This window comes from Idiotropiscis lumnitzeri, chromosome 6, assembly GCF_059441095.1.
Source record: "Idiotropiscis lumnitzeri isolate Australia: NSW breed Sydney's pygmy pipehorse chromosome 6, RoL_Ilum_1.0, whole genome shotgun sequence".
Classification (NCBI taxonomy): Eukaryota; Metazoa; Chordata; class Actinopteri; order Syngnathiformes; family Syngnathidae; genus Idiotropiscis; species Idiotropiscis lumnitzeri.
In genome coordinates this window covers 2,920,427-2,942,740 of record NC_142396.1, presented here as the reverse complement: position 1 = coordinate 2,942,740, position 22,314 = coordinate 2,920,427, and the positions used below count along the sequence as shown (strand labels likewise).

General features: G+C 46.8%; 4 protein-coding genes across 11 annotated transcripts; 2 read left to right on the top strand and 2 right to left on the bottom strand.

Annotated features, from left to right (window-relative positions):
* The first annotated feature begins 105 nt into the window (after positions 1 to 105).
* On the top strand, positions 106 to 11,782 carry LOC148334536 (nuclear factor of activated T-cells, cytoplasmic 3-like). 3 transcript variants are annotated; one of them, XR_015843999.1, is made up of 12 exons: positions 106 to 890; positions 2,086 to 2,362; positions 3,044 to 3,346; positions 3,826 to 4,197; positions 4,498 to 4,660; positions 4,929 to 5,134; positions 6,100 to 6,272; positions 6,340 to 6,480; positions 7,378 to 7,433; positions 7,541 to 7,892; positions 8,447 to 10,689; positions 10,768 to 11,782. XR_015843999.1 is itself a non-coding variant. In XM_088297535.1 (11 exons), exons 1-11 carry the CDS (start codon positions 818 to 820, stop codon positions 8,572 to 8,574), a joined length of 2,244 nt encoding a protein of 747 aa, XP_088153661.1. In that variant the 5' UTR covers positions 106 to 817; the 3' UTR covers positions 8,575 to 11,782. The 3 variants fall into 3 exon arrangements, 2 of the variants coding, with proteins under 2 accessions (XP_088153661.1, XP_088153662.1); XM_088297535.1 differs by having other exon boundaries at positions 8,447 to 11,782; XM_088297536.1 differs by lacking the exons at positions 8,447 to 10,689; positions 10,768 to 11,782 and having other exon boundaries at positions 6,345 to 6,480; positions 7,541 to 7,731.
* On the bottom strand, positions 9,380 to 11,788 carry pdcd2l (programmed cell death 2-like). Its single transcript, XM_088297550.1, has 2 exons — positions 11,242 to 11,788; positions 9,380 to 10,922 (listed from the first exon to the last, which is right to left on the bottom strand). The coding sequence occupies exons 1-2, from the start codon at positions 11,693 to 11,695 to the stop codon at positions 10,315 to 10,317; spliced, it is 1,062 nt and encodes a 353-aa protein (XP_088153676.1). The 5' UTR covers positions 11,696 to 11,788; the 3' UTR covers positions 9,380 to 10,314.
* Positions 11,789 to 12,713: 925 nt separating this feature from the next.
* Positions 12,714 to 15,967, bottom strand: immp2l (inner mitochondrial membrane peptidase subunit 2). 3 transcript variants are annotated; one of them, XM_088297551.1, is made up of 6 exons: positions 15,737 to 15,967; positions 14,944 to 15,104; positions 14,758 to 14,861; positions 13,893 to 13,958; positions 13,516 to 13,618; positions 12,714 to 13,006 (listed from the first exon to the last, which is right to left on the bottom strand). In XM_088297551.1, the coding sequence occupies exons 1-6, from the start codon at positions 15,768 to 15,770 to the stop codon at positions 12,866 to 12,868; spliced, it is 609 nt and encodes a 202-aa protein (XP_088153677.1). In that variant the 5' UTR covers positions 15,771 to 15,967; the 3' UTR covers positions 12,714 to 12,865. The 3 variants fall into 3 exon arrangements, with proteins under 3 accessions (XP_088153677.1, XP_088153678.1, XP_088153679.1); XM_088297552.1 differs by having other exon boundaries at positions 14,944 to 15,182; positions 15,737 to 15,963; XM_088297553.1 differs by lacking the exon at positions 15,737 to 15,967 and adding an exon at positions 15,632 to 15,726 and having other exon boundaries at positions 14,944 to 15,182.
* Positions 15,962 to 21,945, top strand: znf277 (zinc finger protein 277). Of its 4 annotated transcripts, none has more exons than XM_088297541.1 (12): positions 15,962 to 16,054; positions 16,740 to 16,977; positions 17,346 to 17,434; positions 17,501 to 17,583; positions 17,732 to 17,823; positions 19,284 to 19,394; positions 19,462 to 19,594; positions 19,933 to 20,000; positions 20,059 to 20,155; positions 20,321 to 20,363; positions 20,436 to 20,610; positions 21,670 to 21,945. In XM_088297541.1, the coding sequence occupies exons 1-12, from the start codon at positions 16,027 to 16,029 to the stop codon at positions 21,845 to 21,847; spliced, it is 1,335 nt and encodes a 444-aa protein (XP_088153667.1). In that variant the 5' UTR covers positions 15,962 to 16,026; the 3' UTR covers positions 21,848 to 21,945. The 4 variants fall into 4 exon arrangements, with proteins under 4 accessions (XP_088153667.1, XP_088153669.1, XP_088153666.1 ...); XM_088297543.1 differs by having other exon boundaries at positions 15,971 to 16,054; positions 16,830 to 16,977; XM_088297540.1 differs by lacking the exon at positions 15,962 to 16,054 and having other exon boundaries at positions 16,061 to 16,977.
* The last annotated feature ends 369 nt before the right edge of the window (positions 21,946 to 22,314 follow it).

Sequence of the window (22,314 nt, the reverse complement as noted above, 5' to 3'; positions counted from 1 at the left end):
ATATGGCACAGAGCAGGAGCTATGAAGTGTAGACTGTGTTCAAATTATTTGATGTGAGTTGATGTTCATATATTTGACCTTTTGTTTTACTTTAATTAGGATGCAATGCTATGTAAAGTAATACTTTCACAAATTCTACTATTCATAGTCGCCACGGAGAGCCAGGTGGCGTGCAAAATAATTTTCTTCTTACTGGGGATAGCGAGAGAAACACTCACTGAAGCTTATCTATTCACGTTAATTGTGTTTTGGGGTGACCGGTAATTTAATTTTAATTCAAAGTTGAAGTCAAGTCGATGCCCGATTGATGACGTTAGTCACGGGCTGGTCACGGTGCGTTCCACGCTTCGGGACACTTCGTACACTCTGTATATTTGAAAGTAGATGTGACCTCAGTACCGGAACTATACATAAGTTTATTTGGCGCATTAATGTCAAATGTTCACAATTTCCGTGCCTTTGTATTAAACGCCACAGTAAGGTGGATCGTGTAGCTGAATTTCACTGTAATTCCACGCAGAATCCTTCCAACTTTGTCAGCAAGGCCGACGACAGAAAGCTGAGCAGACCGAGTTGACATGAACGCAGCAGCTCAGCGCGAGAGTGCAAACCAACTCTTGCTTGTTGTGTTTGACCAAAGCTAAACAAGTAAACTAGGCAAGATCTTCCGATGTAAAAATTTTTTTAAAAGTTGACACTGTACAACTTGGAAGGCTGCACACGGCTTGACGTGCTGAGTTGTCTAACCGAACGCCAGGTCGACTTCGACGACAGTCCGACAAACTTTCTTTTATTTTTGTTGGCACACTTGGCATTCATGTCTTCCGCAAAGTGCGCGGAGGAGTTGGACTTCAGACTCATCTTCGAAGAGGACAACGGACAAAATGAAGGTTAGTCGGGTTGGGATAGTTTTTCCAACACGTTTGGTTTCCATGTCAAGTTAACGTCAACTTCCGCAAATTTGGCGGGATGTTAGAAACGAGGACGTGACTGCAAGACGAGAAGACGCGCACAGGTGCGCGCGTGACACATCCCACAACCTGTTTCGCGTGTAGGTTTTTACGAGACGATTTTGACGCTATTTGTGCTGCCGAATGCGCAGTGCGCGACTCTCCAAAAAAGTTGGCCCAGTGTGGCTATGATTTATTTTGAAACGTTCGAGAAGAAACGCGTATGGCTGCTGACGTGAATGTGACACGTCCAGCTGTCAGCTGTTGACTTCTGCTCCATTTTTAAATTGGGACTGGGAGGCGAGGGACTTGGACAAGTTGTTTCTCATTTGTTATGATGGTCTTACTTGAAAAATGGATTTCTCGGTGAACTTTTTTTGTACATTGCTTTGTACAATTCGCAAAGTTTATTTCGTAAACTAAGCACGCAGTAAAAGCAAGCTTCCAGATTTCGCTCCAAAAACGACTCCAATTGTGTGTAATTTGTGTGATCAACTTTCGTCAGTTTGGACTTGAAGCTTAAAAAAAAATCACCAAAGCTCAATGCCAAGTAAAAGGTCTGCTATATTTTAATTCGACTATTCTAATTTTTATACCCACTTAATTATTTAGTTACTTTAAAACTTTAATACTCAAATAGTTATTTTGGCTGTCCAAAGCAGGATAATGTGTATATATACATATCTACATATATATATATATATATAGCTATATATATATATATATATATATATATATATAAATATATATATATATATATAGCTATATATATATATATATATATATAGCTATATATATATATATATAGCTATATATATATAGCTATATATATATATGTATGTATGTATATGTAATATATATGTATGTATGTATTTTTTCGGACAAAGATGCCGAGTTATGGCAAACTATTAATCAGAGGAAACAGTTTTCCATATTAAATTTAGAGAGCACGGTGGTTCAGTCTGAGCAAAGCTCATCAATAAATAAAATGTCATGGGTTGTTTAAGGCCATTTGGTCCAGCCCAGTTTGTCACCACACTCCTTGTGTTCGAATGTCACTAGGACGTAATCGCGTACGTAAATGTCGCCACAAGTTTGCAACGCAAATGTTGACGAGGTTGGCGTCTTTTGTCAGGTCTCCATCATTACGAGAGGACGCCGCCGTGGCCCATGCGGGCCCTTCCCCCCTGCGGGGAATATTCAGGGCTGGCGTACGGCGCCCAGGGAAGCCCGTCGGCATTGCACTGTCCCAGCATCCAGATCACGGCCATCGGAGCCACCAACGGCAACAACGACGCCAGCGCTCACGTCGATTTGGGCGCAGAGGGCGGCTACGTGGAGGCGGCATGGCCCAGAGACCAGCTATACCTCCCCCTGGATCCGTGTTACCGCGACGCCTCCTTCTGCCCAAGGTAATGACGCGGTCAATCCCCCCGCATACGAGCACTTTGCCCCCTGCGGAGTGGCATAATTGGAGGGCGTTTGAGCCGCTTTTTTTCTGAAATGTCAAAGGGCATGTACAGGTCTCAGCGGGGCTTCGTTCCCAAAATAAAATGAAGACTAAAATGATTCAGAAAAACAAAAAAATAACTTTTCATCTCTGGCAATTAATTTAATACTCAAGACTTGACCCCCATCAAGGAGAGCGCACCTCTAAATGCAGTAGCCATATCTGGCCATCGGGGGGCATACCAAATAAAAATGACCATATGAGGTCAAGACTTCAGAAACAAAGGTCAACTACAACAAAGGTACAACTTTTAAATGTATTTTGGTCAATTATAACAAATAAATTACCGGGCTGCTCTCTATCCCCTGCAAACAGCAACGGGTCCTCCTTATTTTACATATTCTAGAGCGTGAATTAAGATGGTCATTTATTTGTATCTTTGGAAATATTGACGAACAAAGAAGAAAATGCCCAGCAATGCAAAGGGCAACTGCTTGAGCACCACTAAGTGACGAGGTGTGCCGCGCATTACAAACCAAAACATTCAAAAAAGTGTGAAATGAGTCAACCCGCTCAAAAACAAAGTGAATTTGCAAAGTGAAACGGACGTCAAATGTCAAAGTCACTGTTTGTTACGCCGCAGCCCCTGCAGCAGCCTGTCGTCCCGCAGCTGGATGTCGGACCTGTCGTCCTGCGACTCGTTCTCGCGCGGCATCGACGAGGACGCTGACGGCGATCTAGGTGACGCCGCACTGCTGCTGACGTTGGGCTCCTCGGGTGGCGGAGGAGGTGGAGCCTTCGGTGTAGAGCTGTGGCAGCAGAAGTACCAGAACAGCCAGAACGCGGCCTCCTTCAGCCCAGCGCTGTCGCCTTACCAGTCTCCTCAGCACTCGCCGCGTGCCAGCGTTACCGAGGACATGTGGATGAGCCGCCGCCCTTCCTCCAGGTCGCCACGGTTACCACTGACACTTTTTAAACTCTGTGTTGTTTCTCAGACTTTATTGCACTCGTTCTCAAACACGATGCCGCCGGAACTCATCCAATTCAATTTCACTTCATTGGTCCCAAATCAGCAAAAATAGAATTTACCGTACATCGAAAGGTCCCTTTAAGCAATGGAAAGCTGAACACCAACAGTGGAGGAACACATGTAGACAGACAGTATTGCAATACTCAAGGAATATTTAACTACTGCGTTATTTTCTGTTTTGGATATACTTAAATTGTTCGATTTATCCAAGAAATGGAACTGGAACATTCTTTTTCAGGACTCTGGGTGCAGAATTAATGAAATCAATCTCTAATTAATTTACATTTTCGACCAATACAGGTAAAGATTGAATCAATCACAATTTATATGGAAATAGAAAATGACAACCGGTTGATGACGTTAACACGGACCATCCATTCGTGTCGCCCGCACAGACCGTGCTCCCGTCCCACGTCGCCGTGTGGGAAGCGTCGTCACGACAACGCCGACGCCTTCTCTCGCTCGCCATCTCCTCAGCGCTCGTCCAGCATCACGACAGGCACGTCCCCACGAGGCAACGCGACGGACGACACCTGGGCGGGACTCCCCGGACACACCCTCCACGAGCTCGACGTCCCGTCCAAGACCAGGAGGACGTCCGCCGTGCAGCCGGGCGTCCCGGTGGGAGATTCGCTGCTGGAGGAAGTCCCGCCGCCACTGACCGAGGAGTCACGTGACGGCGCCGGCGGCCTGGCCGAGCTCTTCCTGCAGGTGCCCGCACGCTTCAGCTGGAATGCCCTCAAACCCGGAGCCGCGCCCCTTTTCAGGTACCAAACTCTTTGATGTCGTTCATACGTCACTCCCATTCTTGACCCGACAGGAAGTCGAAACGATATCAGACGGGATGTAGACCCATGGCTGGACAAAAAAAATACAAAAATGCCCTGACAGGAAGTCGTAACATGGCGACACAAAAAGTAGAAAGGATGTGAGACAGTGAGAGGAAAGAAAGCGAAACAGGAAGTCGATCATCATTAGTACGGGAAGTAGGAGCATAGTGGCATGAGACAGGAGTAGAGAAATGCTGCCAAGGAAGTGGAGTGATTCCTTGGGTCCGTTTCCCCCAGAGCGTCGTCTCCTCCCCCTCTGGACTTTCCTCTCCCGAGCGGCTTCGGGCCCAACCGGCTGAGCGTGGAGGCGGAGCCCCGGCCGTACCACCGTGCTCACTACGAGACCGAAGGCAGCCGAGGGGCCATCAAGGCCAGCGACGGAGGACACCCCAGAGTCAAGGTGAGGACCAGTCGGCAACGATCACATGATTGGTTGGCAGGCGCCGTTAGTGGATTGTTCAGAGAGGGCCTTGACCGCCCGCCACTGTTTTTTCACCATTTCTGCTTTGTGCAGTATTTTATTTTTTTCAACCGCTCATTCAATCTGACCTCAATATGATGTCAAACATTTCTCTTGGCTTCAAGTAGCACACATGACCTCGCCTCGAAACGAAACAATGTCTGTCGAACGTAATTGGAATAATAAACGCGTGCTATTTTGTGCGCAGCTGAGCGGTCCGTGTTGGCGCCCCCCCGCCACCCTGCTACTGTTCATGGGCACGGCAGATGAGCGCCACGCCCTCCGCCCGCACGCCTTCTACCAAGTCCACCGCGTGACGAGCAAGACGGTGAGCACGGCCTGCCGGGAGAAGAACGTGGACGGGACCAAAGTCCTGGAGATCCCCCTGACGCCCGACAACGACATGACTGCCACGTAAGGCGCCATTTCAATCACGTGAAATGTCATTGGTTCGTCAAGCGCCTTTCGTTTCAAGCAGTGGTGGGCGGTCAAGGCCTAACATAATCAAAAAGTCATGATGATAATCGAGTGTTGTATTTTTAGCTCAGAATTTTTATCCAATCAGAATTCAACAAGCTCATGTTGCCAGGCAGATTTCTCGATAGCAGAAACGCGCACTTTTCTTTCCGAGGCCTTCAGATACAATCGCGCGGGCGTCTCGAGGGGGCTTTTACAGTTGATGGGCAGTTGTGAAAGCCAACCAGATCACAAGTTGGTTCCAGTGAGCCTTCTCGCTGGCCTTCCTCCCGTTTTGTATGGCATTGTTAACGGGCATTTAATTTCCTGTGAGGTGGCAGCACTCCAGCTAAATAAGAACTTAGTCGCTTCTTTACGACTGCTTCTTACTTGCCTCATTGATGTTTTTCTCAGCACTGATTTCGTGACGAAAAGTGAGTACGCAGTCGGTGCTGGTATACTGCGGTTACCGTATTTTTCCGACTATAAGGCGCGCTTCAAATGCGTTCATTTTCTCAAAAATCGACGGTGTGGCTTGTAATCGAGTGCGCCTTATGTGTGGATGTGGAATGAAAGTGGAATGAAGTTTGACACATTTGCTGTTTTGTTTTGGTTCCCTTAGTGTGCAGTAATGCGACTTATAAGTTGGTGCGTCATACGGATGGAAATGTCCAAAAATAGATTTGCTTGCTCTGTATGCTTGTGTGTTGGTTCGTCACATTCGGCTGCTAAAATTGCCCACGAGCCATACGCGGCAATTGTTATGAGCACATAGGAGCATGTGCTGTTTGTATAGTCACGAAACATCGGATTATACACAAGCAAAGAGGAAAATCAGGATTTAAAAAAAAAAACATCCGAGTGCGGGAATTAACAGCTGTTAAAAAAGCCCATTGTTTTTTTTGCCGCTTTGTATCGGTCAGCATCGACTGCGCTGGAATTCTGAAGTTGCGCAACGCCGACATTGAGCTGAAGAAAGGCGAGACGGACGTGGGCAGGAAGAACACACGCGTGCGCGTGGCGTTCCGTGTGTCCGTGCCGCGGTCGGACGGGTGGACGCTGTGGCTCCAGACGTGCTCGCTTCCCATCGAGTGCTGTGAGTGCCGCCTCGCCTCCTTTCCCGCCGTCCGCTTTTACTGACGCGGCGCCGTCACGCTTTGCAGCGCAGCGTTCGGGTCTGGAGCTCCCTCACGTGGACGGCTTTGCGCCCGGCAGTTGCCGGCAGGAAGGAGGACAGCGCCTGGTCATCCTGGGTTCCAACTTGTCCTCTCGCTCCAGGGTGGTCTTCTTGGAGAAAAGTCCCGGTGAGCTCGTCATCTTCTCACTATTTTTTTTTCTCAATGTTTATTATTCGAGCCCGACCAATATGGATCTCGTGAGGCTTATGTCGATTCTGCTATTTGGCGGAATTATAATAATATTTAAATATTTAAAAAAAAAACATCTTTAGTTGACTGATCAACGTTAATTATGTTGTGACTGCTTGACAGGCTAGTCATATTTTTGACTCCACCCACTTTTTGGGTTATTGACTACACACACGTTTTTTTATTTGACTCAAACCAGCTTGACCATATTCCAAAAATTCACACCGTCGCCACAGAGGCATCGAACTACAAACTACACAAACATTGCATTTATGGTTTACGCTTACCGTTCTGTGAAACAATAGAAATGTTTAATTGCCTCATACAGTACAACAACAAATTGACGGACAACTCGTCTTAAAATTAAAGAGAATAGTTGTTCACGTTGTTAAAACGGGTTAGGTAATAAACAAATGCTGCAATATTTGAAGATTTTTACTTATTACGCTCGACAATTCGAAATTTCGGAAGATTTATCACGAGATTTTCTTTTGCGGGCCACGTAAAATGAAATGCCGGGCCAGATATAGCCCCTGGGCCTAAGCTTGACATCTGGCTCTGATTTAGGCCTTCATTTTCACATTTCGCACACTTCTACATTTTTCATACATTCAACAAGTGGTGATGATGGCAGAGCAGCTTTATTTTGAGAGGCCTCTTATCTCAAGCCATGCGCCCCCTGCTGGCCATGTGAAGACGCTTCATGGCGCCCATTTCTTGCTTTTTGCTGTGTTCAATCATCCAATGTGGGTCAAACGGCTTCGCTCACACTTGAGTTTGATCTAAGGCAAGTCTGAGCTCTAACGTTGGGCGTGTCCTCACGCACTCATTCAGATGGGCGTGTCCTTTGGGAGTCGGACGCCGCCGTTGTGCCCGAAGCGAGCAGCAGTGTAAGTTGCATTCTAAACATTTGGACACGCACTACTTCCTCTACCCCGCCTCAAGTACGTACCCCCCCCCCCCCCCCGGCCTGTCTGTCTGCGTGCACGTGTGTCAGTCCAGCCTCACGGTGCACATTCCCGCGTACGAGCGTGACACGAGCGTTCCGGTACACGTGCTCTTCTACGTGTCCAACGGCAAACGAAGACAAAGTGCTCAGCAGAGCTTCTCGTACCTGCCTGGAGCGCCCCCAAAATCGGCGCCCCTTGCCACCCTCCTCAAGCAGGAGCCTTGGGAGGCGGGGCCGACGTCGTGTCACATCGGGGCCCTCCGTCAGACCCCCGGCGAGCCGGCGCGGCATCACGGATGGGCGCAAGAGTCGGGCGGCAGGCCGGACATCAAATGCGAAGGGGAAGACGAGCCCGTGGCGGCATCTCTGCGGGAGCTCCAGGAGATCACGCTGGACGACGGTAAGATGGCATCGTGCTCGTCATCTTGTTTTTCAGACCTCTTCTCTTGTGACGTATCAGTTGAAAAGATGTGACGTGCGCTAACTTACTTCCGCACATTTGACTTTTGATTCAAAACCAAAAGTGGTGCAAATTCCGACAGTTGAAGTGATTGTGACTTTTTGCTTGCTTGGATGAACAAAGGACGCTTGAAAAGGCGGTGGCAGCTGACGTTAGTGTGCAAGATGGCTTGAACGTTTTGTATTTTGAATCTGACGTTTCATCGCCAGCCTTGATTCCGTTGCCGAAATGTCATGTTCTGCCGACGTCTGCACTGTGAGGACATCGTGCTAACCAGTCGGTCACTGCGCAGCCCGAATTACATCGATATTATATCCAAATATTATTTGATTTTTTTTTCTCTGAACAAGAGAGGAAATCCTAAATGAGATTTTGGTGAAAACAATTCCGGACTTGATGTGAAGCCCCCAAGTTTGTTCGCCGTGACTTCCTGTCAGTGCTTCCGATTGGTTTCGTACCGTGACACCCGTTTGTTTGTCTGTGCGTGCGTGCAGTCAACGAGATCATCGGCCGAGATGCCTGCAGCCTGAGCGGCGCTGACTCGCCGAACCTGTACCACCGGAGCAACTGGGAATCCAAGTGCAGCGACGCCGATTTCCCTTTCTGCGGCAGGCCGCATTGACTCAGCCGGCCTAACGCCTCCAACTTTTCTATCGGCCACTTCCAAGTTTATTTTTCTACTCCCCTAGCTGTTTGTGCGCCGCTGCTGTGTGTCATGTGACTGCTGTGCTCAATGATAAAAGCATTGTTTTACCAAAATGACAGCGATTACGATTTGCCAGTCTGCACGAGACCGTGCAGGACAAAGGTACAAGGACAATGGGCATAACAACGGCAGTAGAGTGGTGCCTTGAGTTCCAAGTTCAATTCATTCTCTGACCACACTTGTATCGCAAAACACTCACCTCCCGTTTAATTTAATTGTTCCGGCCTGCCCAAATTATTATACCTCCCCCCCTCATCATAAGCACCAGCCGGTGCTTGTTCTTCTTCTCTTGGGCTCTTTTGGCAGTTGGCAATGCAGCTTATTGGTGCAATGGCGCCACCAATTGTCATTCAAAGCAACGAAGAAGACGCAGCTAAGCTAAAGGCGTGCGCGTTCGTCAAACGCGGAGCAAGAGAGCGACGTAACTCGCTTCAGATAAATGACCAGTCGACTCGGTACAAAACGATGACATTGTGACCATCGACGCGTTTAAACGCCTCCGGATGGAGACGTGGTGGACGAGTTAAGGAGTTTCCTGTCTTTGACATGCTAGCGCCAGTGTTAGCCATGTCAGACGCTTGACATTGCACTCATAAGTCAAAATAAGGCAGTAAAATATGAATGGATTATGGCAATAAAAAAAAAACGGTTGGTTAACTGCAAGAGGTTATTAGTTGACAACAATTCCATTGTGTGAAGTCATGTAAGTGCATGAACAATGTTGCTTTTGGGGTGGCATTTAATCCAAATAAGCATTTACAATGCACCCGTGGATGTAAAACTGCACATTCAAAAAATAAATAAATCAACATTGACTGATATAAAATACTTATATTGACAAACATTTTCGGCCATATCGCCCAGCTGTAAAAAAAAAAAAACACCCAAAATTATATTGACCAGGTTATTTGACTTTTTCATAGATATGTTAAGTTCCTGAAATATTTTTAAAATGACAATTTTTCACAGGATGCTGAAACTAGAACAAAAATTCATTTTTTTCCCCAACGAGTTTAATAGTTTTGCGAGAGGGAACTCAATATCGGCCAATATGAAATGCTAGCCCTACTTTATTTAAGCGTTTCGATGGAGGCATGCAGCCTCAAATTATGTGCAGGTGAAATTTTTGACTTCTAATGTTAGAGATTATTTTAGCTACCATTAGCTAGCCATAATAACTAGTGAATATTAGCCAGCGCATCATCACATCTTATTTTGAAGTCAATGACTAATTTCAGGAAAAGGAATGGGAGAGGACAAAAAGATTAATTTATTTCGTCAGACTCCATGAGAGGTGTGTAGTGTTTGCAATTTGCTGTTGGAGAATGAAAAACTGGATGTTGGGCCAGACCAAACAAAACGCTGGTTTAGTCCTTCCGGTGACCGAGGTGCCGCATGGGCATCAAAGCGTGGCCACTCCACGCTGCAAGCACACAGCCTCAGAGTTCCAGCCATTTTTTAAAAATTATTTGTTTTTAAATCAGTCACATGACGGCCTTTGTTCCAAAAACTCCCAAGTCAAGCATTTTAATTGGCAAAAGGTGACTTCTGCACCACTCCTAGGAAATCACAATGTCACATCACCAACAGGTTTTTTTTTTTTTAATATGCCAGCGTGCTTTGCCACCAACAAGCAACCAGCCCACCACCTGTCGTTCATTTAAAGAGCTGGTGGTCTGGGTCCATCTGGACAAAGCAGACCTCGCAAACGGGTCGCCGCTGCAAGGACGTCCAGCAGCTGCGAGCACAGGTGTACACCAGCACGGTCCCAAACTCGGGCCGCGACCAGTTGCTCGCCACGCCCGCGTCCTTCCAGTTAAGCAGACTAACTAGCGCCGGCATGAGTTGCAGCTCAAACGTCAGTGGGCCGCTGCAGGACGCGCACGACGACGGTTGCTTGTCAGCCGGAGGTTCTGAAATGAAGAGCGGTCGCCCTCCGCGACAGTAGCGCAGAATCTGCTGCGGACACACCGAGATCCTTTTGCGAAACCTGGAGAAGAAACAGTCGCCGTGACGTGCTCGACTCTTCTCGTACGTCTCCTCGCCGCCGCCGCCGCCGTCCGGCTGGCCCTCGACCGCTCCCTCCCTCTGCTCATACTCCCTCAACAGGTGCTCGGCATGCGACAGCTCCTCCTCGTCATCTTGGCCACACACGTCCTGCTCGTCCACCACGCTAATGAAGAACGGTCGCAGGACGCGATCATTCAAGGGAGGCTCTGCCAGATGGAGGGCATCCAATCGGCTGCTCATGACATCCTCTGGAACTACAACAATGATTTTTTTATTTTTTTAAAGTGTACACTGAAATGCTGGACTGGTTGCTGATAAAGATATATATTTTTTAAATATATAATATGATAATTTTATATAATACACACGATTAAAAAATGTAGAAATATGTCACGTGTAGAAAATGCGTAACAAAACAAATAACCCTAAAATTGTAGAACAAGTCAACCCAAAATTCCGTTTAAAAAAACCCTAGAGATGTCAAACTCAACTTATTCTTTTCTGCCCCCTAGCGGCTGTTAAATGTGACGCAGTAATAAACACTTTGGTTTTAATGCCGCCTCGCCTGGTTACCTTTTTCCTTCTCCGAGACGGGCTTGGCGACGACTTTCTCCTCCTCCTCCATGCCCCAGTCATCGGCGGAGTCACACCAGTCACTAGCCGACAAAGGAGCCTCCTTCAGCGGCTGAGGTTCGCCGGACGCGCGCGCCGCTCTCCCGTCGACTTCCAGGCTCTGCGAGCGGAGCGCCGTCCAGCTGCCCGGCCGCCCGCTACACCCGGCGGCCGGGCAGGCGAAAAGCTGCAGGCTCCGGTGGTAGGGAGACTCCGCAAGGGGGCAGTAGACCTGCACCACGTGGACCAGCGGCTCCGAGCAGAGCCGGCAGCGGGGAAACGCGCGGGGGAGGCCCGGCACGACGTCCGGAAGGCCGCCCACTTTGTTAGTGAGGAATGACGAGCGATACTTGGAGTCGTCCAGCTCACCGTCGCAAACGCCCAAAAGAGTCAACTCCTGGCCGGGAAACGACATCGTGACTCGGACGCTCTGAACCACACCGGCTCTAAGCCAGCTGTCAAAAACAAGACTTTTTCGCTTGGTAACCAACTGCTGCTAAAAGCTCACTGACGCTATCTACAGTAAATTTATGAAAGTGCTGTTAAGTACTCATGCGAACCTCACAATTTTTTAAATGGCAAAATCCAAATTGGAATGAGAAAAACGATTAAAAAGGAAAATATAAATAAATGCATCAATCTTTAAAAAAGAAAGATGTCAAATTAATCAACAGCCCAACAAAATACAGTGTAAAACAATTCATTATCTTAAAACAAATTGAAAAATCACTATACAATTCCATAAGTCGATGTAACAAATCCATGTAAGTAAAATTTAAATTAAAAAAATCTATTTTCACCAATCGTTGTAAAAAAATGTCAAATAAAAAGCTCCCGCACAAAAATCAGAGTGAAATAAAAAGATTTTTTTGTGAAATCATTGTGTAAAATTTTGTTAGTGTAAACTGAAAAGAAAACACAGAAAAATTCTGTCAAACAAGATAAAAATAAAATATTAAAACCAAAATTTCAGTCAAATTCTTCACGGGGCTCCCAACTGTTCCTAAATGCATTTTGCCTCAGAAATTTGAGACGGTCCAACTAAATTTGTCATCTGCTTGCGCATGTGGCCTATAAAGTTGCACATTTTAATATTTTTTGTTGCTGACGTAATTCTGTTCCACTCATCTGCCAATGTATCAGTCATATGGTAAAAAATTATGTGAAATTTTACATTGCAAGTCAATTTGTGGTTGAAGTGCACCCCTATGTTTTCTATTTGGAACCCTAAAATTTCAGTTTAGGGTGACACTTTGCTCCCTATGTGTTAATCTTCAGTGTAAAACAAAATCAATGTTAGTCACGAGTGATCGTCATGTTGATCTGATTTATTGACAATAAAAATGTGGTTAAGCGGTGTTGAAAATGGATGGAAGTCCACATGATGCTGATCAAATTTCTGACCATCCTGATAAAAAGGAACAAGTAAGTCACTTTGGCAATGCAACAACTGCGTCTCCCTCGGAGAAACAAACGAGTAGACGCAAATGTGGTCTGGTTGTAGCAAATGATGACGACTGCCAGCGTGATCGTGGAGCCTCCCGCCAGCAGGAGGCGCTCAAAGTAGACCTCATTCATGATGCATTCACTGGTCGTCGTCGCCATGGTGGTGGTCGTGGGTGACGAGCGGCGCTCGATTCGGCGGGAGCCGTGCTCGGATGCGCTGCCAGCGGCCCGGAGGCCAAATGATGTGAGACGCGCGGCCGTGGAGGAGCGCCAGCGACACCTTGCCAACAAAACAAAACATCACTGAGTGACATTATCAAGACCGTTACGTGTCCAAAACAGGCTGTCGTTGCGCTTTCACGCTGACCTGTAACCCTCCTGTTAGATTTGGTTCTCAGGAGCAACAACAATGTTCCTGGGTCAATTTGACCCAGGCAGAATGTGTGCAATTACGCAAAAGTGTAAAAAAATTAAATACAATTCCAAAGTCCAATGCATGTTGCCCGGCTGTGTTGCAGTTCCTCATTTTATGAATGAATTTGGTGAATTTGAAGGAGACGCCATCCATGTAGTACCACATTGAGCCACAACCAGCCAAGTGGCAGCACTTCACACCAAGCACAATTAACTCCATTAGTAGTCATTTCCGGGACTATTTATTGGTGACCTCTCGCAGGTCGGACAGTTCAAGGAGAAGAATACGCCCACTTTTCAATCATAATTGACTTTGCAATAGGTCAGTCTGACCTGCAAGCTAACAGGAGGGTGCACGTGGCATTTTTTTCTTACCGGGCCAAAGGTGTTGCTGTCCAGACTGTGGCCGTAGTGATCCCCCTCGATCCACAAGTGACCGTCGGGGACCCGCACATGTCGCTTCTTGTAGTTCAGAGTCCTGCACCCAAACAAAGTCCATCAGGATCTGTTGGTTGACTTCCACACTTTGGGCCCACCGTGCGCTCAAAAGTTAATTTCACATGCTGGCAGCAGGTGGGGGGCACATACAAGGATGCGCCCCACTCCCCGGCCAGCATTTGCAAGTCTCCTCGAACATTTGCCCCAAGTCACTCTGCAGTTTCTCCCTAAAAAGGACCTGTTCCACTTGCAACGCTAACGGCGCTAACTAGCTTCGCAAGTAAAGGAAGCGTGCTTTTCACGGCAACAACTACCTGATGAAGTCTCCCTCCAGGCCGATGACGCGCTTGATGATCTTCTGTTCGGGATTCCTGGGAGACCTGAGAAGACATACAGCAAGCCAGTCGTAACACGACAATACGTCTGGACCCATAGAATGGACCGGTCGCCAGACGACCGACCAGTCGCACATACAGTGGAAACTCACATTTTGTTTGTTCTGTCAGATTCCGTTGGAACACGGCCATTCATATTGTTCACTTGTTGCCCCTTCAGGGTCATCAGAATCGACGCATGTTCATCCAAAGCATTTTGTAAGTTGTGAGAGGGAAAAACAAACAAAAGAATTCAACAATACCATTCCACAATGCAAGCGCGGGAAAAACTCAAAGCAATAACAAGTCTGCCGCTCTGCTCAGCAACACTTTTACATAATTTGCTATGGGAAACTTTGCTTTGGATTTTGTATGATTTGGGTTTAGTGAGACGTTCCGGAATACATTATTTGCAAAAATCAAGTTTCCACTGTATCGACAAACGGGCGTTCCCTCTCACATTTACAGTCTAAAAGCGCCGACACACCAAGCCGACGTCGTCCTAGAAGTCAGCACATCAGAAAATGACGGAAGAACACATCGCAAAAGCAGACGGAGACAGCAACTACTCCGGACCTTCTGCGCATGCGTGAGAAGTAGTACCTCTCAATGCCACCGTAGGCGATGGTCTCACTTGATGTCAAACCAACAACGGCGCCGATTTTCAGACATGGCTCGCTACACCAAATAGACGCCGTGTTCCCACTTTCCAACGGCCGACGTCGGATTGGTGTGTTGACTTCTTAAAGTCTTCAGGCATCGATCATGCTAACACACCATCATGACATGTTAGGAGTGAACTCACATGACAGACACGATGTCTCCTCTCTGAACGTGGTACTTCCTGACACTCCAGCGGTTGAGCAAAACCACGTCACATTCGGATGCTCCTTCCGGGTTCAGGAACGGCTGCAACAACAAACATGTTCGTTTCCTCTTTTTCTCAGGTCGGTGTCATTTTTTTGGAGGTGGAGGTGGCGGGGGGTTTCACCTGCATAGACGCACCCTCCACCCTTGCCACGTACGCCAGGCGGTCCAAGACAGTGACGGTGACCGGCACGGCCACAAAGAAGCCGCTCACAAAGGCGCGCAGGTAGCGCCGCCCCCATGTGGCCCCCTGAGCCATGCTCAGCGGGAGTAGTAGACAGCTAGCTGGGGGGCCAGCACAGGAAATGACATCTTAGAAACATTTTGACTCCATGTTTGTTGATGTTGGGTTAATCTGGCGGTCTATGTATGACAGAAGAAAATATGAATAAAATATACATTAGGAAAGTAGTAATTCATTTCATTCACAAAGCTGGCACATGCAAAAATCCCTATTGACAAATCTACAAGCAAAATACCAAACGAGCATGGATGGAGTGCTGTCATCTTATTTTTTTTCCTCCAAATATTCATAGACGACTTTTAAACTCTCACAACACACATTTGCATTACACTAATAATGAATTACGATTCATAATTAAATTAATATTTCGTTAATTAACTTGCAGTACACAAAATAAATCAACTGTTTATTTTATTTTTCAATATGTAACCGCGTGACCTCAACATCATGAGTCCATTCATTGTCCTCGGAGCTAACAGCTAGCCGCGTGGCTAACGAGAGCAGGTGTAGATATTTAAAAAAAGAAATCAACGAATAGATAGCCGAAAACGAAGAAGGTGTCATTTACTCTCATTGACGTCATCAAAAAGACAAAACAAAAAGAACCTTTTTGACAACTAACTAATACATTCAGCTAAATTATTTATTAGAATGCTAATGCTAATACACTCACCAGCATGAACTTCGACTTCCTGATGCCGCGGCATACACTCAGGGTCCTAAAGACCGTTATTCAACAAATGTGCACCTCCTCATACTTGTGATTTTTTTTGTTTTTATAATTAAAAAAAATAAAACAGAGTATTCTTACTAAATATAAAATCTTAGTCCTAAGATAGAGATGTTTGTTTTATTTTATAATACTGTGCATGATAACCCGGCAAACCGTAACGTCATAAATCTGGGCACTGCGCGGCCCCGATTGGTCACTTGTGGGCTCTTTTGGTCACGTGCTGCAGCAAGATGGCTGCCAGCGCGAGTGGCGATGATGGTTTGTGTTCAACGTTTAAAAGTCATTTTTACGCGTCTTTTCGATACTTCCTGGGGTTTTATTAGAAGAAAGTCAACTCGTTGGGTAGCAAAACAATCAGAGACAGCTTCCGTCTTCAGCTGCTCGTGCTCAGACAAGCTAACTGTTTAGCCTTTCCAGAACTGCATCGATGTACATAGTGTAGTTTGTTCTGGGTTCTGTCTTTGGACTATATTATTCTAGGACTGTATTTCTAAAAAAATAGCGCATATGTACAGATTTTTCGTTGTCTCATCTTCAGATGTAGGATTGTTATTGTGCCAAGTTGCCATTACAAGTCTCTTAGTTGCCTTTCATGGATTATTAAAGATGAAAACTAAATATCCAAAATGGCACTATCAAAATGTGAAGCCTTCAGTAGACACGAGAGAAACAAACGTGCTTGCAAGGGTACAGTTCGAATACAACCAGGTTGGCGGCTGCGAAGAGAAGAAAATGCCTGCCTGTTTTTCTTAAGCGAGGGTATACATGCATGAACAGGCAGTTTTCTTTTTACCCCCCGACCCCACAAACGCTTTGTGGCATAGTCAAGTGATGAGGTGATCTTGTTTTATGCTCACTCGAGGGCAGAGTTCATTTGATGTTTTACTTGGTTTCCTTTCATTTTACAAGTGCAAAGAACTGTTTTTCGAACATATGGTCTCAGGTGTGGACCACATTCTGGAACCGCTGTGTTTCCCAGAGCAGCCTAATGCTCCTCATCCCGGTGATCCTGACGGTGACTGCTGTCCTCCAGGTCCACACTGTGGCGGCGCAGAGACGCTATCGTGTCTCTTCTGCTCAGAGTCGCTTCCTGTCACGCACAAGGACGTCCTCCTCAAACATCTCCTGCTACAGCACAAGTTGGTCATCGCTGATGTCAAACTCATTGCAGACCTCTCAAAGTAAATACTACAGGGGTGTTTCACATGTATGGTATAGTAGACGTAAATATTTTTCACCAATCTAATCTATTGGTCAGTCCGTGTGTGTGTCTGTGTATTATTCTGACCAATCTAAAGTGTATAAATTGGCTTTCTGTCTTTGACAACGCACCATCATTAAACAAGCCTGCAGTTTTTTGGGCTTCCAGAAAAGTGGGAATTTGGTAGGTATGCGAATTCCGCCTGATAGCATTGCGCACATTCATATACATCAATGTATACTAATGTTCACAATCTTAAATACATCTTGGATTGTGGTTTTTAGCAATGCCGTAATGACTTTATATCCATTTTTAAATTTCTGTATATTGAAAATGTCCTGCGTGCAGGTATCTGCTTTACTGGAAAGGCCGATTCTTGGAGCAGCCAATCACTGATTTCTGCAGTGAGATCAAGACCAACTCCACCGGACCTGTCGGTGAGTATCCAAAAGTGTGCGTGTGTGTGTGATGTGACACCACAGGAACGTCCAATGACCCTACAGAGAAACAGGAGCGCTATTTCCTACTGTGTGACGTCCTTCCCGAAGACCGCGCCCTGCGAGAGAAGCTCCAGCAGAAACGTCTGGTGAGTACCACCATAACGTCTTTGGGCTCGTCCACTGCGTCTTCTTGTGCGGTCTCTATGTTTCATTGATGACAGGCTTTTGGCTTCTCATCGTCCTGTGGGATGTCTCTCAGGGCGCATGATCATTCCTCCTCATTTGCGTCCTCAGGAGGCGGTCCTGGCGCAGCAGCAGAAGGAGCGAGAAGATCGCAGCTTCCATCGCGTGTGCATGTTCTGCAACGACGAGTTCACTGGGAACAGGTCAGCTCATCATACTGTCCAACGAAACCTTCAACAAAGAGACTTACACGTTTTGTATTTGAAACGACCATCTAGCAGACATTGGGGAAACACGAAATTCACCGGGATTGGGCTAGCAATGAGCATCAACGTGTTGTTAGCTCTTAAGCGACGGACAACTGAACACATGTTAACAAGAACCACACCCACTTCAAATAAAAATTAATATTAGCGCCGCACTGATGAGCTGAGCGAGGAATTGAGCTGTCACGATAAACGGTAGATCCGTCTGTTTGTCTTATACTGCCCCCCGGTGGCCAAGGCACACACAAAAGAATGATCAACTATTCACTCATTTATTATGTTGAGTGTGATACAGAATGCTATTTTTCTCATTAAAATGAACATTAACTTTTTTTTTTGTTTGTTTTCCTGGGACGGTTTATCAGCATTTACATTCATTTGAAAGCGGAAAGATGCTTTGAGAGATGAATGTTTTGAGTTCAGCCACTAAACCTTTATGTGAAGGCATCCACCCTGCGATTGGCTGGCAACCGGTCCAGGGTAAACGTCGCCGACTGCCCGTAGTAACTGCAATAGACTCTCATGAGGATAAGCGGCTCAGATAATGGATGGATCGCAATGCAACCGAGTGTGAACGTTTTGATATGGATTTTGTTTTTTCAAGTTTACTTATCGGCCAAGACGAGTGTGTGATATTTCATCGAGGGCGGCCCGCTGGTTAGCACGATGGCCTTGCAGTGCAGAGGTTGTGGGTTCGATTCCGTCTCCGGCCTTCCTGTGTGGCGTTTGCATGTTCTCCCCGTGCCGGCGTGGGTTTCCTCCTGGTACTTCAGTTTCCTCCCACATTCCAAAAACATGCATGGCGGGTTGATTGAAGACTCTAAATTGTCCGTAGGTATGACTGTGAGGTCGGACGGTTGTTGCTTGTTCGTCTTTGTGCGCCCTGCGATTGGCCGGCAACCCGTTCAGAGTGTCCCCCGCCTACTGCCCGAAGATAGCAGGGAGATGCTCCAGCACCCCCCGCGACCCCAGTGAGGAGAAGCGGCTAAGGTAATGGCTGGATGGGATGTTTCAGCTATCGCACAGGAAGCTCAACTCCCACTTTCCGGCTTCCCACAGCGCCAAAAGCTGGCCCTCCAGTTTTGAGGCCCACCGGACAAACTGTTCCTTTACTGGCATGCTTTCATTTTGAAGGTCTGATATTCCAGGAATTCCTGATGAGTTGTGCCTGCGTTTTCTGGGTGCTTCTGAAGAAACCGGAGGCAGCACTCATAGAACTGCAAAATCGTCATGAAAGTTTTGCTTTGGAGAAGAACTTTTTGTCCTCTGGGGAAGCCACTTTTATACAAAAATCCGCTATCAGGGAGGACATATTTCGACCAACTTTTGACGCCTGACATGAATAGGTTTGTTTAGGGATTGAATTGACTGCCGCCGCCGTCATGACTTGTTTTCAGGTCGGATCTCCTGAACCACATGGCCCACGAGCACGCGTTCAGCATCGGCCTTCCCGACAACATCGTCTACTGCAACGAGCTTCTGGACACGCTGCAGAGCAAAGTGGACAAGTCGGTCGCCGGGCTTGGCATACTTTTCATTTTCTTCTGGCCACGTGGCCTTAATGTCTTGTGTCAGCTTGCAGTGTTTGTACTGCGAGAAGACGTTCAAAGACAAAATAACGCTGAAGGATCACATGAGGAAGAAAGCGCACCGACGCATCAACGCCAGCAACCGACAATACGACCGATTCTACATCATCAACTACCTGGTAGCCGCAGCGTCACCTCATCACCGTTATCCGACTCGGCCGTTTTCTATAGTGCTCGATTATTCTTGTGAGTCTCATAAAAAGGTGTGGAAAATCGTTGTCTTCAATTTGCCTTAACTCTAAATCTCAGCTTGGTCTTATTGGTTACAAAGCAAAATGTTCAACGGCGTATGAAAAAAACATTTGATATTGCACGACGTTCAAACTTGCGAGTATTTTGATTCAAAACCTTTAACCAGATGTGCCACAACTAATCAATTGACAAGTAATTGATTATCAAACGAACAACTGCTTTGACAATCACTTAATTGTTTTGGCGTGCAACTTCCTGCCGGCAGGAGCTGGGGAAGACGTGGCAGGAAGTGCAGAGCGAGGACGACCGTGAGCTGCTGGACGACAAAGACGAGTAAGTGGACAAGTGGCCGCTTGCGTTGGTTTGTCTGACGCCGTTTGTCTCTCGGCAGCGACTGGTCCGACTGGCGCGCTTGTCCCACGTCGGCCGTCTGCTTGTTCTGCGATCTTCAGCGCGACACCATGGACGACATCTACGCTCACATGAAGGTAGTTCTCGCTCGCCCACGCTTGAAGAGAGCCAGGCGGCAGGTTTTGGGAGTTTTCCGGAAAACTTGAGCTTGAAGCCTCGTTTTGCCGAACTTGCGGCACGTGTTTCAAGGCAACTTACTTTGTTGGTGTCCCAATACTTTGGTCGCCGTTTGTTTCTTCCAGGAAGTCCACGACTTTGATCTCCAGCATCTGAGGGCGGAGCTTAGTAAGTCAGCCGCCGCCCTGTACCCGCACGCTGTCGGCTGTCTAAACGTGCGCTGTTCCTCCTCCCGCTCAGACCTGAAGTTCTACCAGCAAGTCAAGCTGGTCAACTTCATCCGCCGTCAGATCCATCAGAACCGCTGCCACGCCTGCCAGGACAAGTTTGGTTGCAGGGCCGACGTCCTGCGACATCTGCGGGAGCGACGGCACGCCATGACGCTACCGGCCGCTCGCACCTGGAACCAACCGCAGTGAGTCGTGTCCGCGTGGCCTCAGAATTCAAAATTTTAAAATCCATGGCAGTTCATTGATCTCTTCCAGCCTGACAAAAAGCATAACCCTTTGTTATCCGGACATCGGAAAGAAATGAATGGCGCTGGCCCAATTGAATATTTTTAGGACTGATGATCATAAGCCGACAGTGTCAAACTTGGCTTTTAAACTGGACAGTGGTTTTAAATGAGATCGGCAAAATCGGTGCTGTTGTTCGCTGCAGCTTCTTTCACCTTGGGCAGCTGGCTAAAGTGAAGCCCTTTCTTTCCCAGCAGCACTTAGAATCTTTAATGCAGGCCTTCGTTGCATCTAGGCGAGATGACTGCACTGCACTTTACTTTGGAGTCAGCCAGTACCCCCTCAAGCGCCTCCAGTTGCTCCAAAATGCTGCCGCTCGCCTTTTAACTGGAGCTCGGAAGACGGATCACATCACGCCAATCTTGGCCTCTCTTCACTGACTCCCAGTGCACTTTAGAGTTCGCTTCGAGATACTGTTGTTTGTCTTCATGGCTTTAAATGCCAATGGTATCTCTTGTAAGCGTGTTTAAGTGTTTTTATTTGTGCTCTAATTACCTGCTCGTTTATATGACGACATACGGAAAGCGCTTTGTTACAGCTTCAGCTGTTGCGAAATGCGCTCTCGAAATAAAATTGTTTTGTATTGTAAATGAGTTGAATTTGTTTTGACCATGCTCAGAAGTCAAATGCCGAATCATCTTCGAAAGTGAAGTGAGTCCTTTCGGCTTCCTCCGCAAAAAAAACAAAAGGGAAATAGCATTGTATTGTTTTTGCACAGATGCTCATAACATCATTAAATATGAAACGTTTTTTTCATGCTGCAATCCAGTTCCTTGTGCGGGGTTGCAACAATTTGAGGGAAGAGTTGAATGTAGTGGCCACAACCCGACCCCGGATACGTCATAAAAAATAGTTGGAAGGGTATTTTGATCATCCATTTGTGGTTTAGATTTCAGCCTCCTAACAGTAAACTCCAATTTCTGTGGTCAGGTCTGAAAACGGTGTGATTGTGCATTCAGGTACTACTTCCCCACGTACGAGAACGACGCCCTATTGTGTGCGCTGCCCGACAGCGATGGCGAGGAGAGCGACGGGCGAGCGGGGGAAGACTGCGTCCCTGTCATCGCTGAGGACTTGGACGCCCGACTCGTCAAGGAGAACAGCGTCCTGAGGAATCTGCTCAAAAACGCCACATGAACTCCCACGACACCCAACTCTGCTCTTCTGGAAATGTTTCCATGACATGTCTCGGCTGTATTCATAGAGTAATAAATGGATTTATATTTGTCTCACAAGTTTGCATGTGCACTTTGTAACTCAGTGGTGTTTTGGCTCTTGAGTGGCCGCGCATGAAGATAAATCGACCAGATAAGTAGCGAAACAAAAAAGTTAAATATCCCGTTCTAACGTTTTGATTTTGGCATTGAGCTGAATGAAGCAAATCCTTCCAATTCATGTCGGTGGAAGTGTCCTTTTTGTCTTTGGAATTAATGTTACGAGATGCGCTGCTCTCCTATAATACCATTTAAAAGTTAATAAGGTTGAGTGTTTAAAAATCTGCAGTTTAAAAAGGCATCTCCAGAATGCTGCTGCTCGCCTCTTGACTGGTACCAATATGAGGGAACATGTACGTCGGACTCTGGCGTCCCTGTCCATTTTAGAGT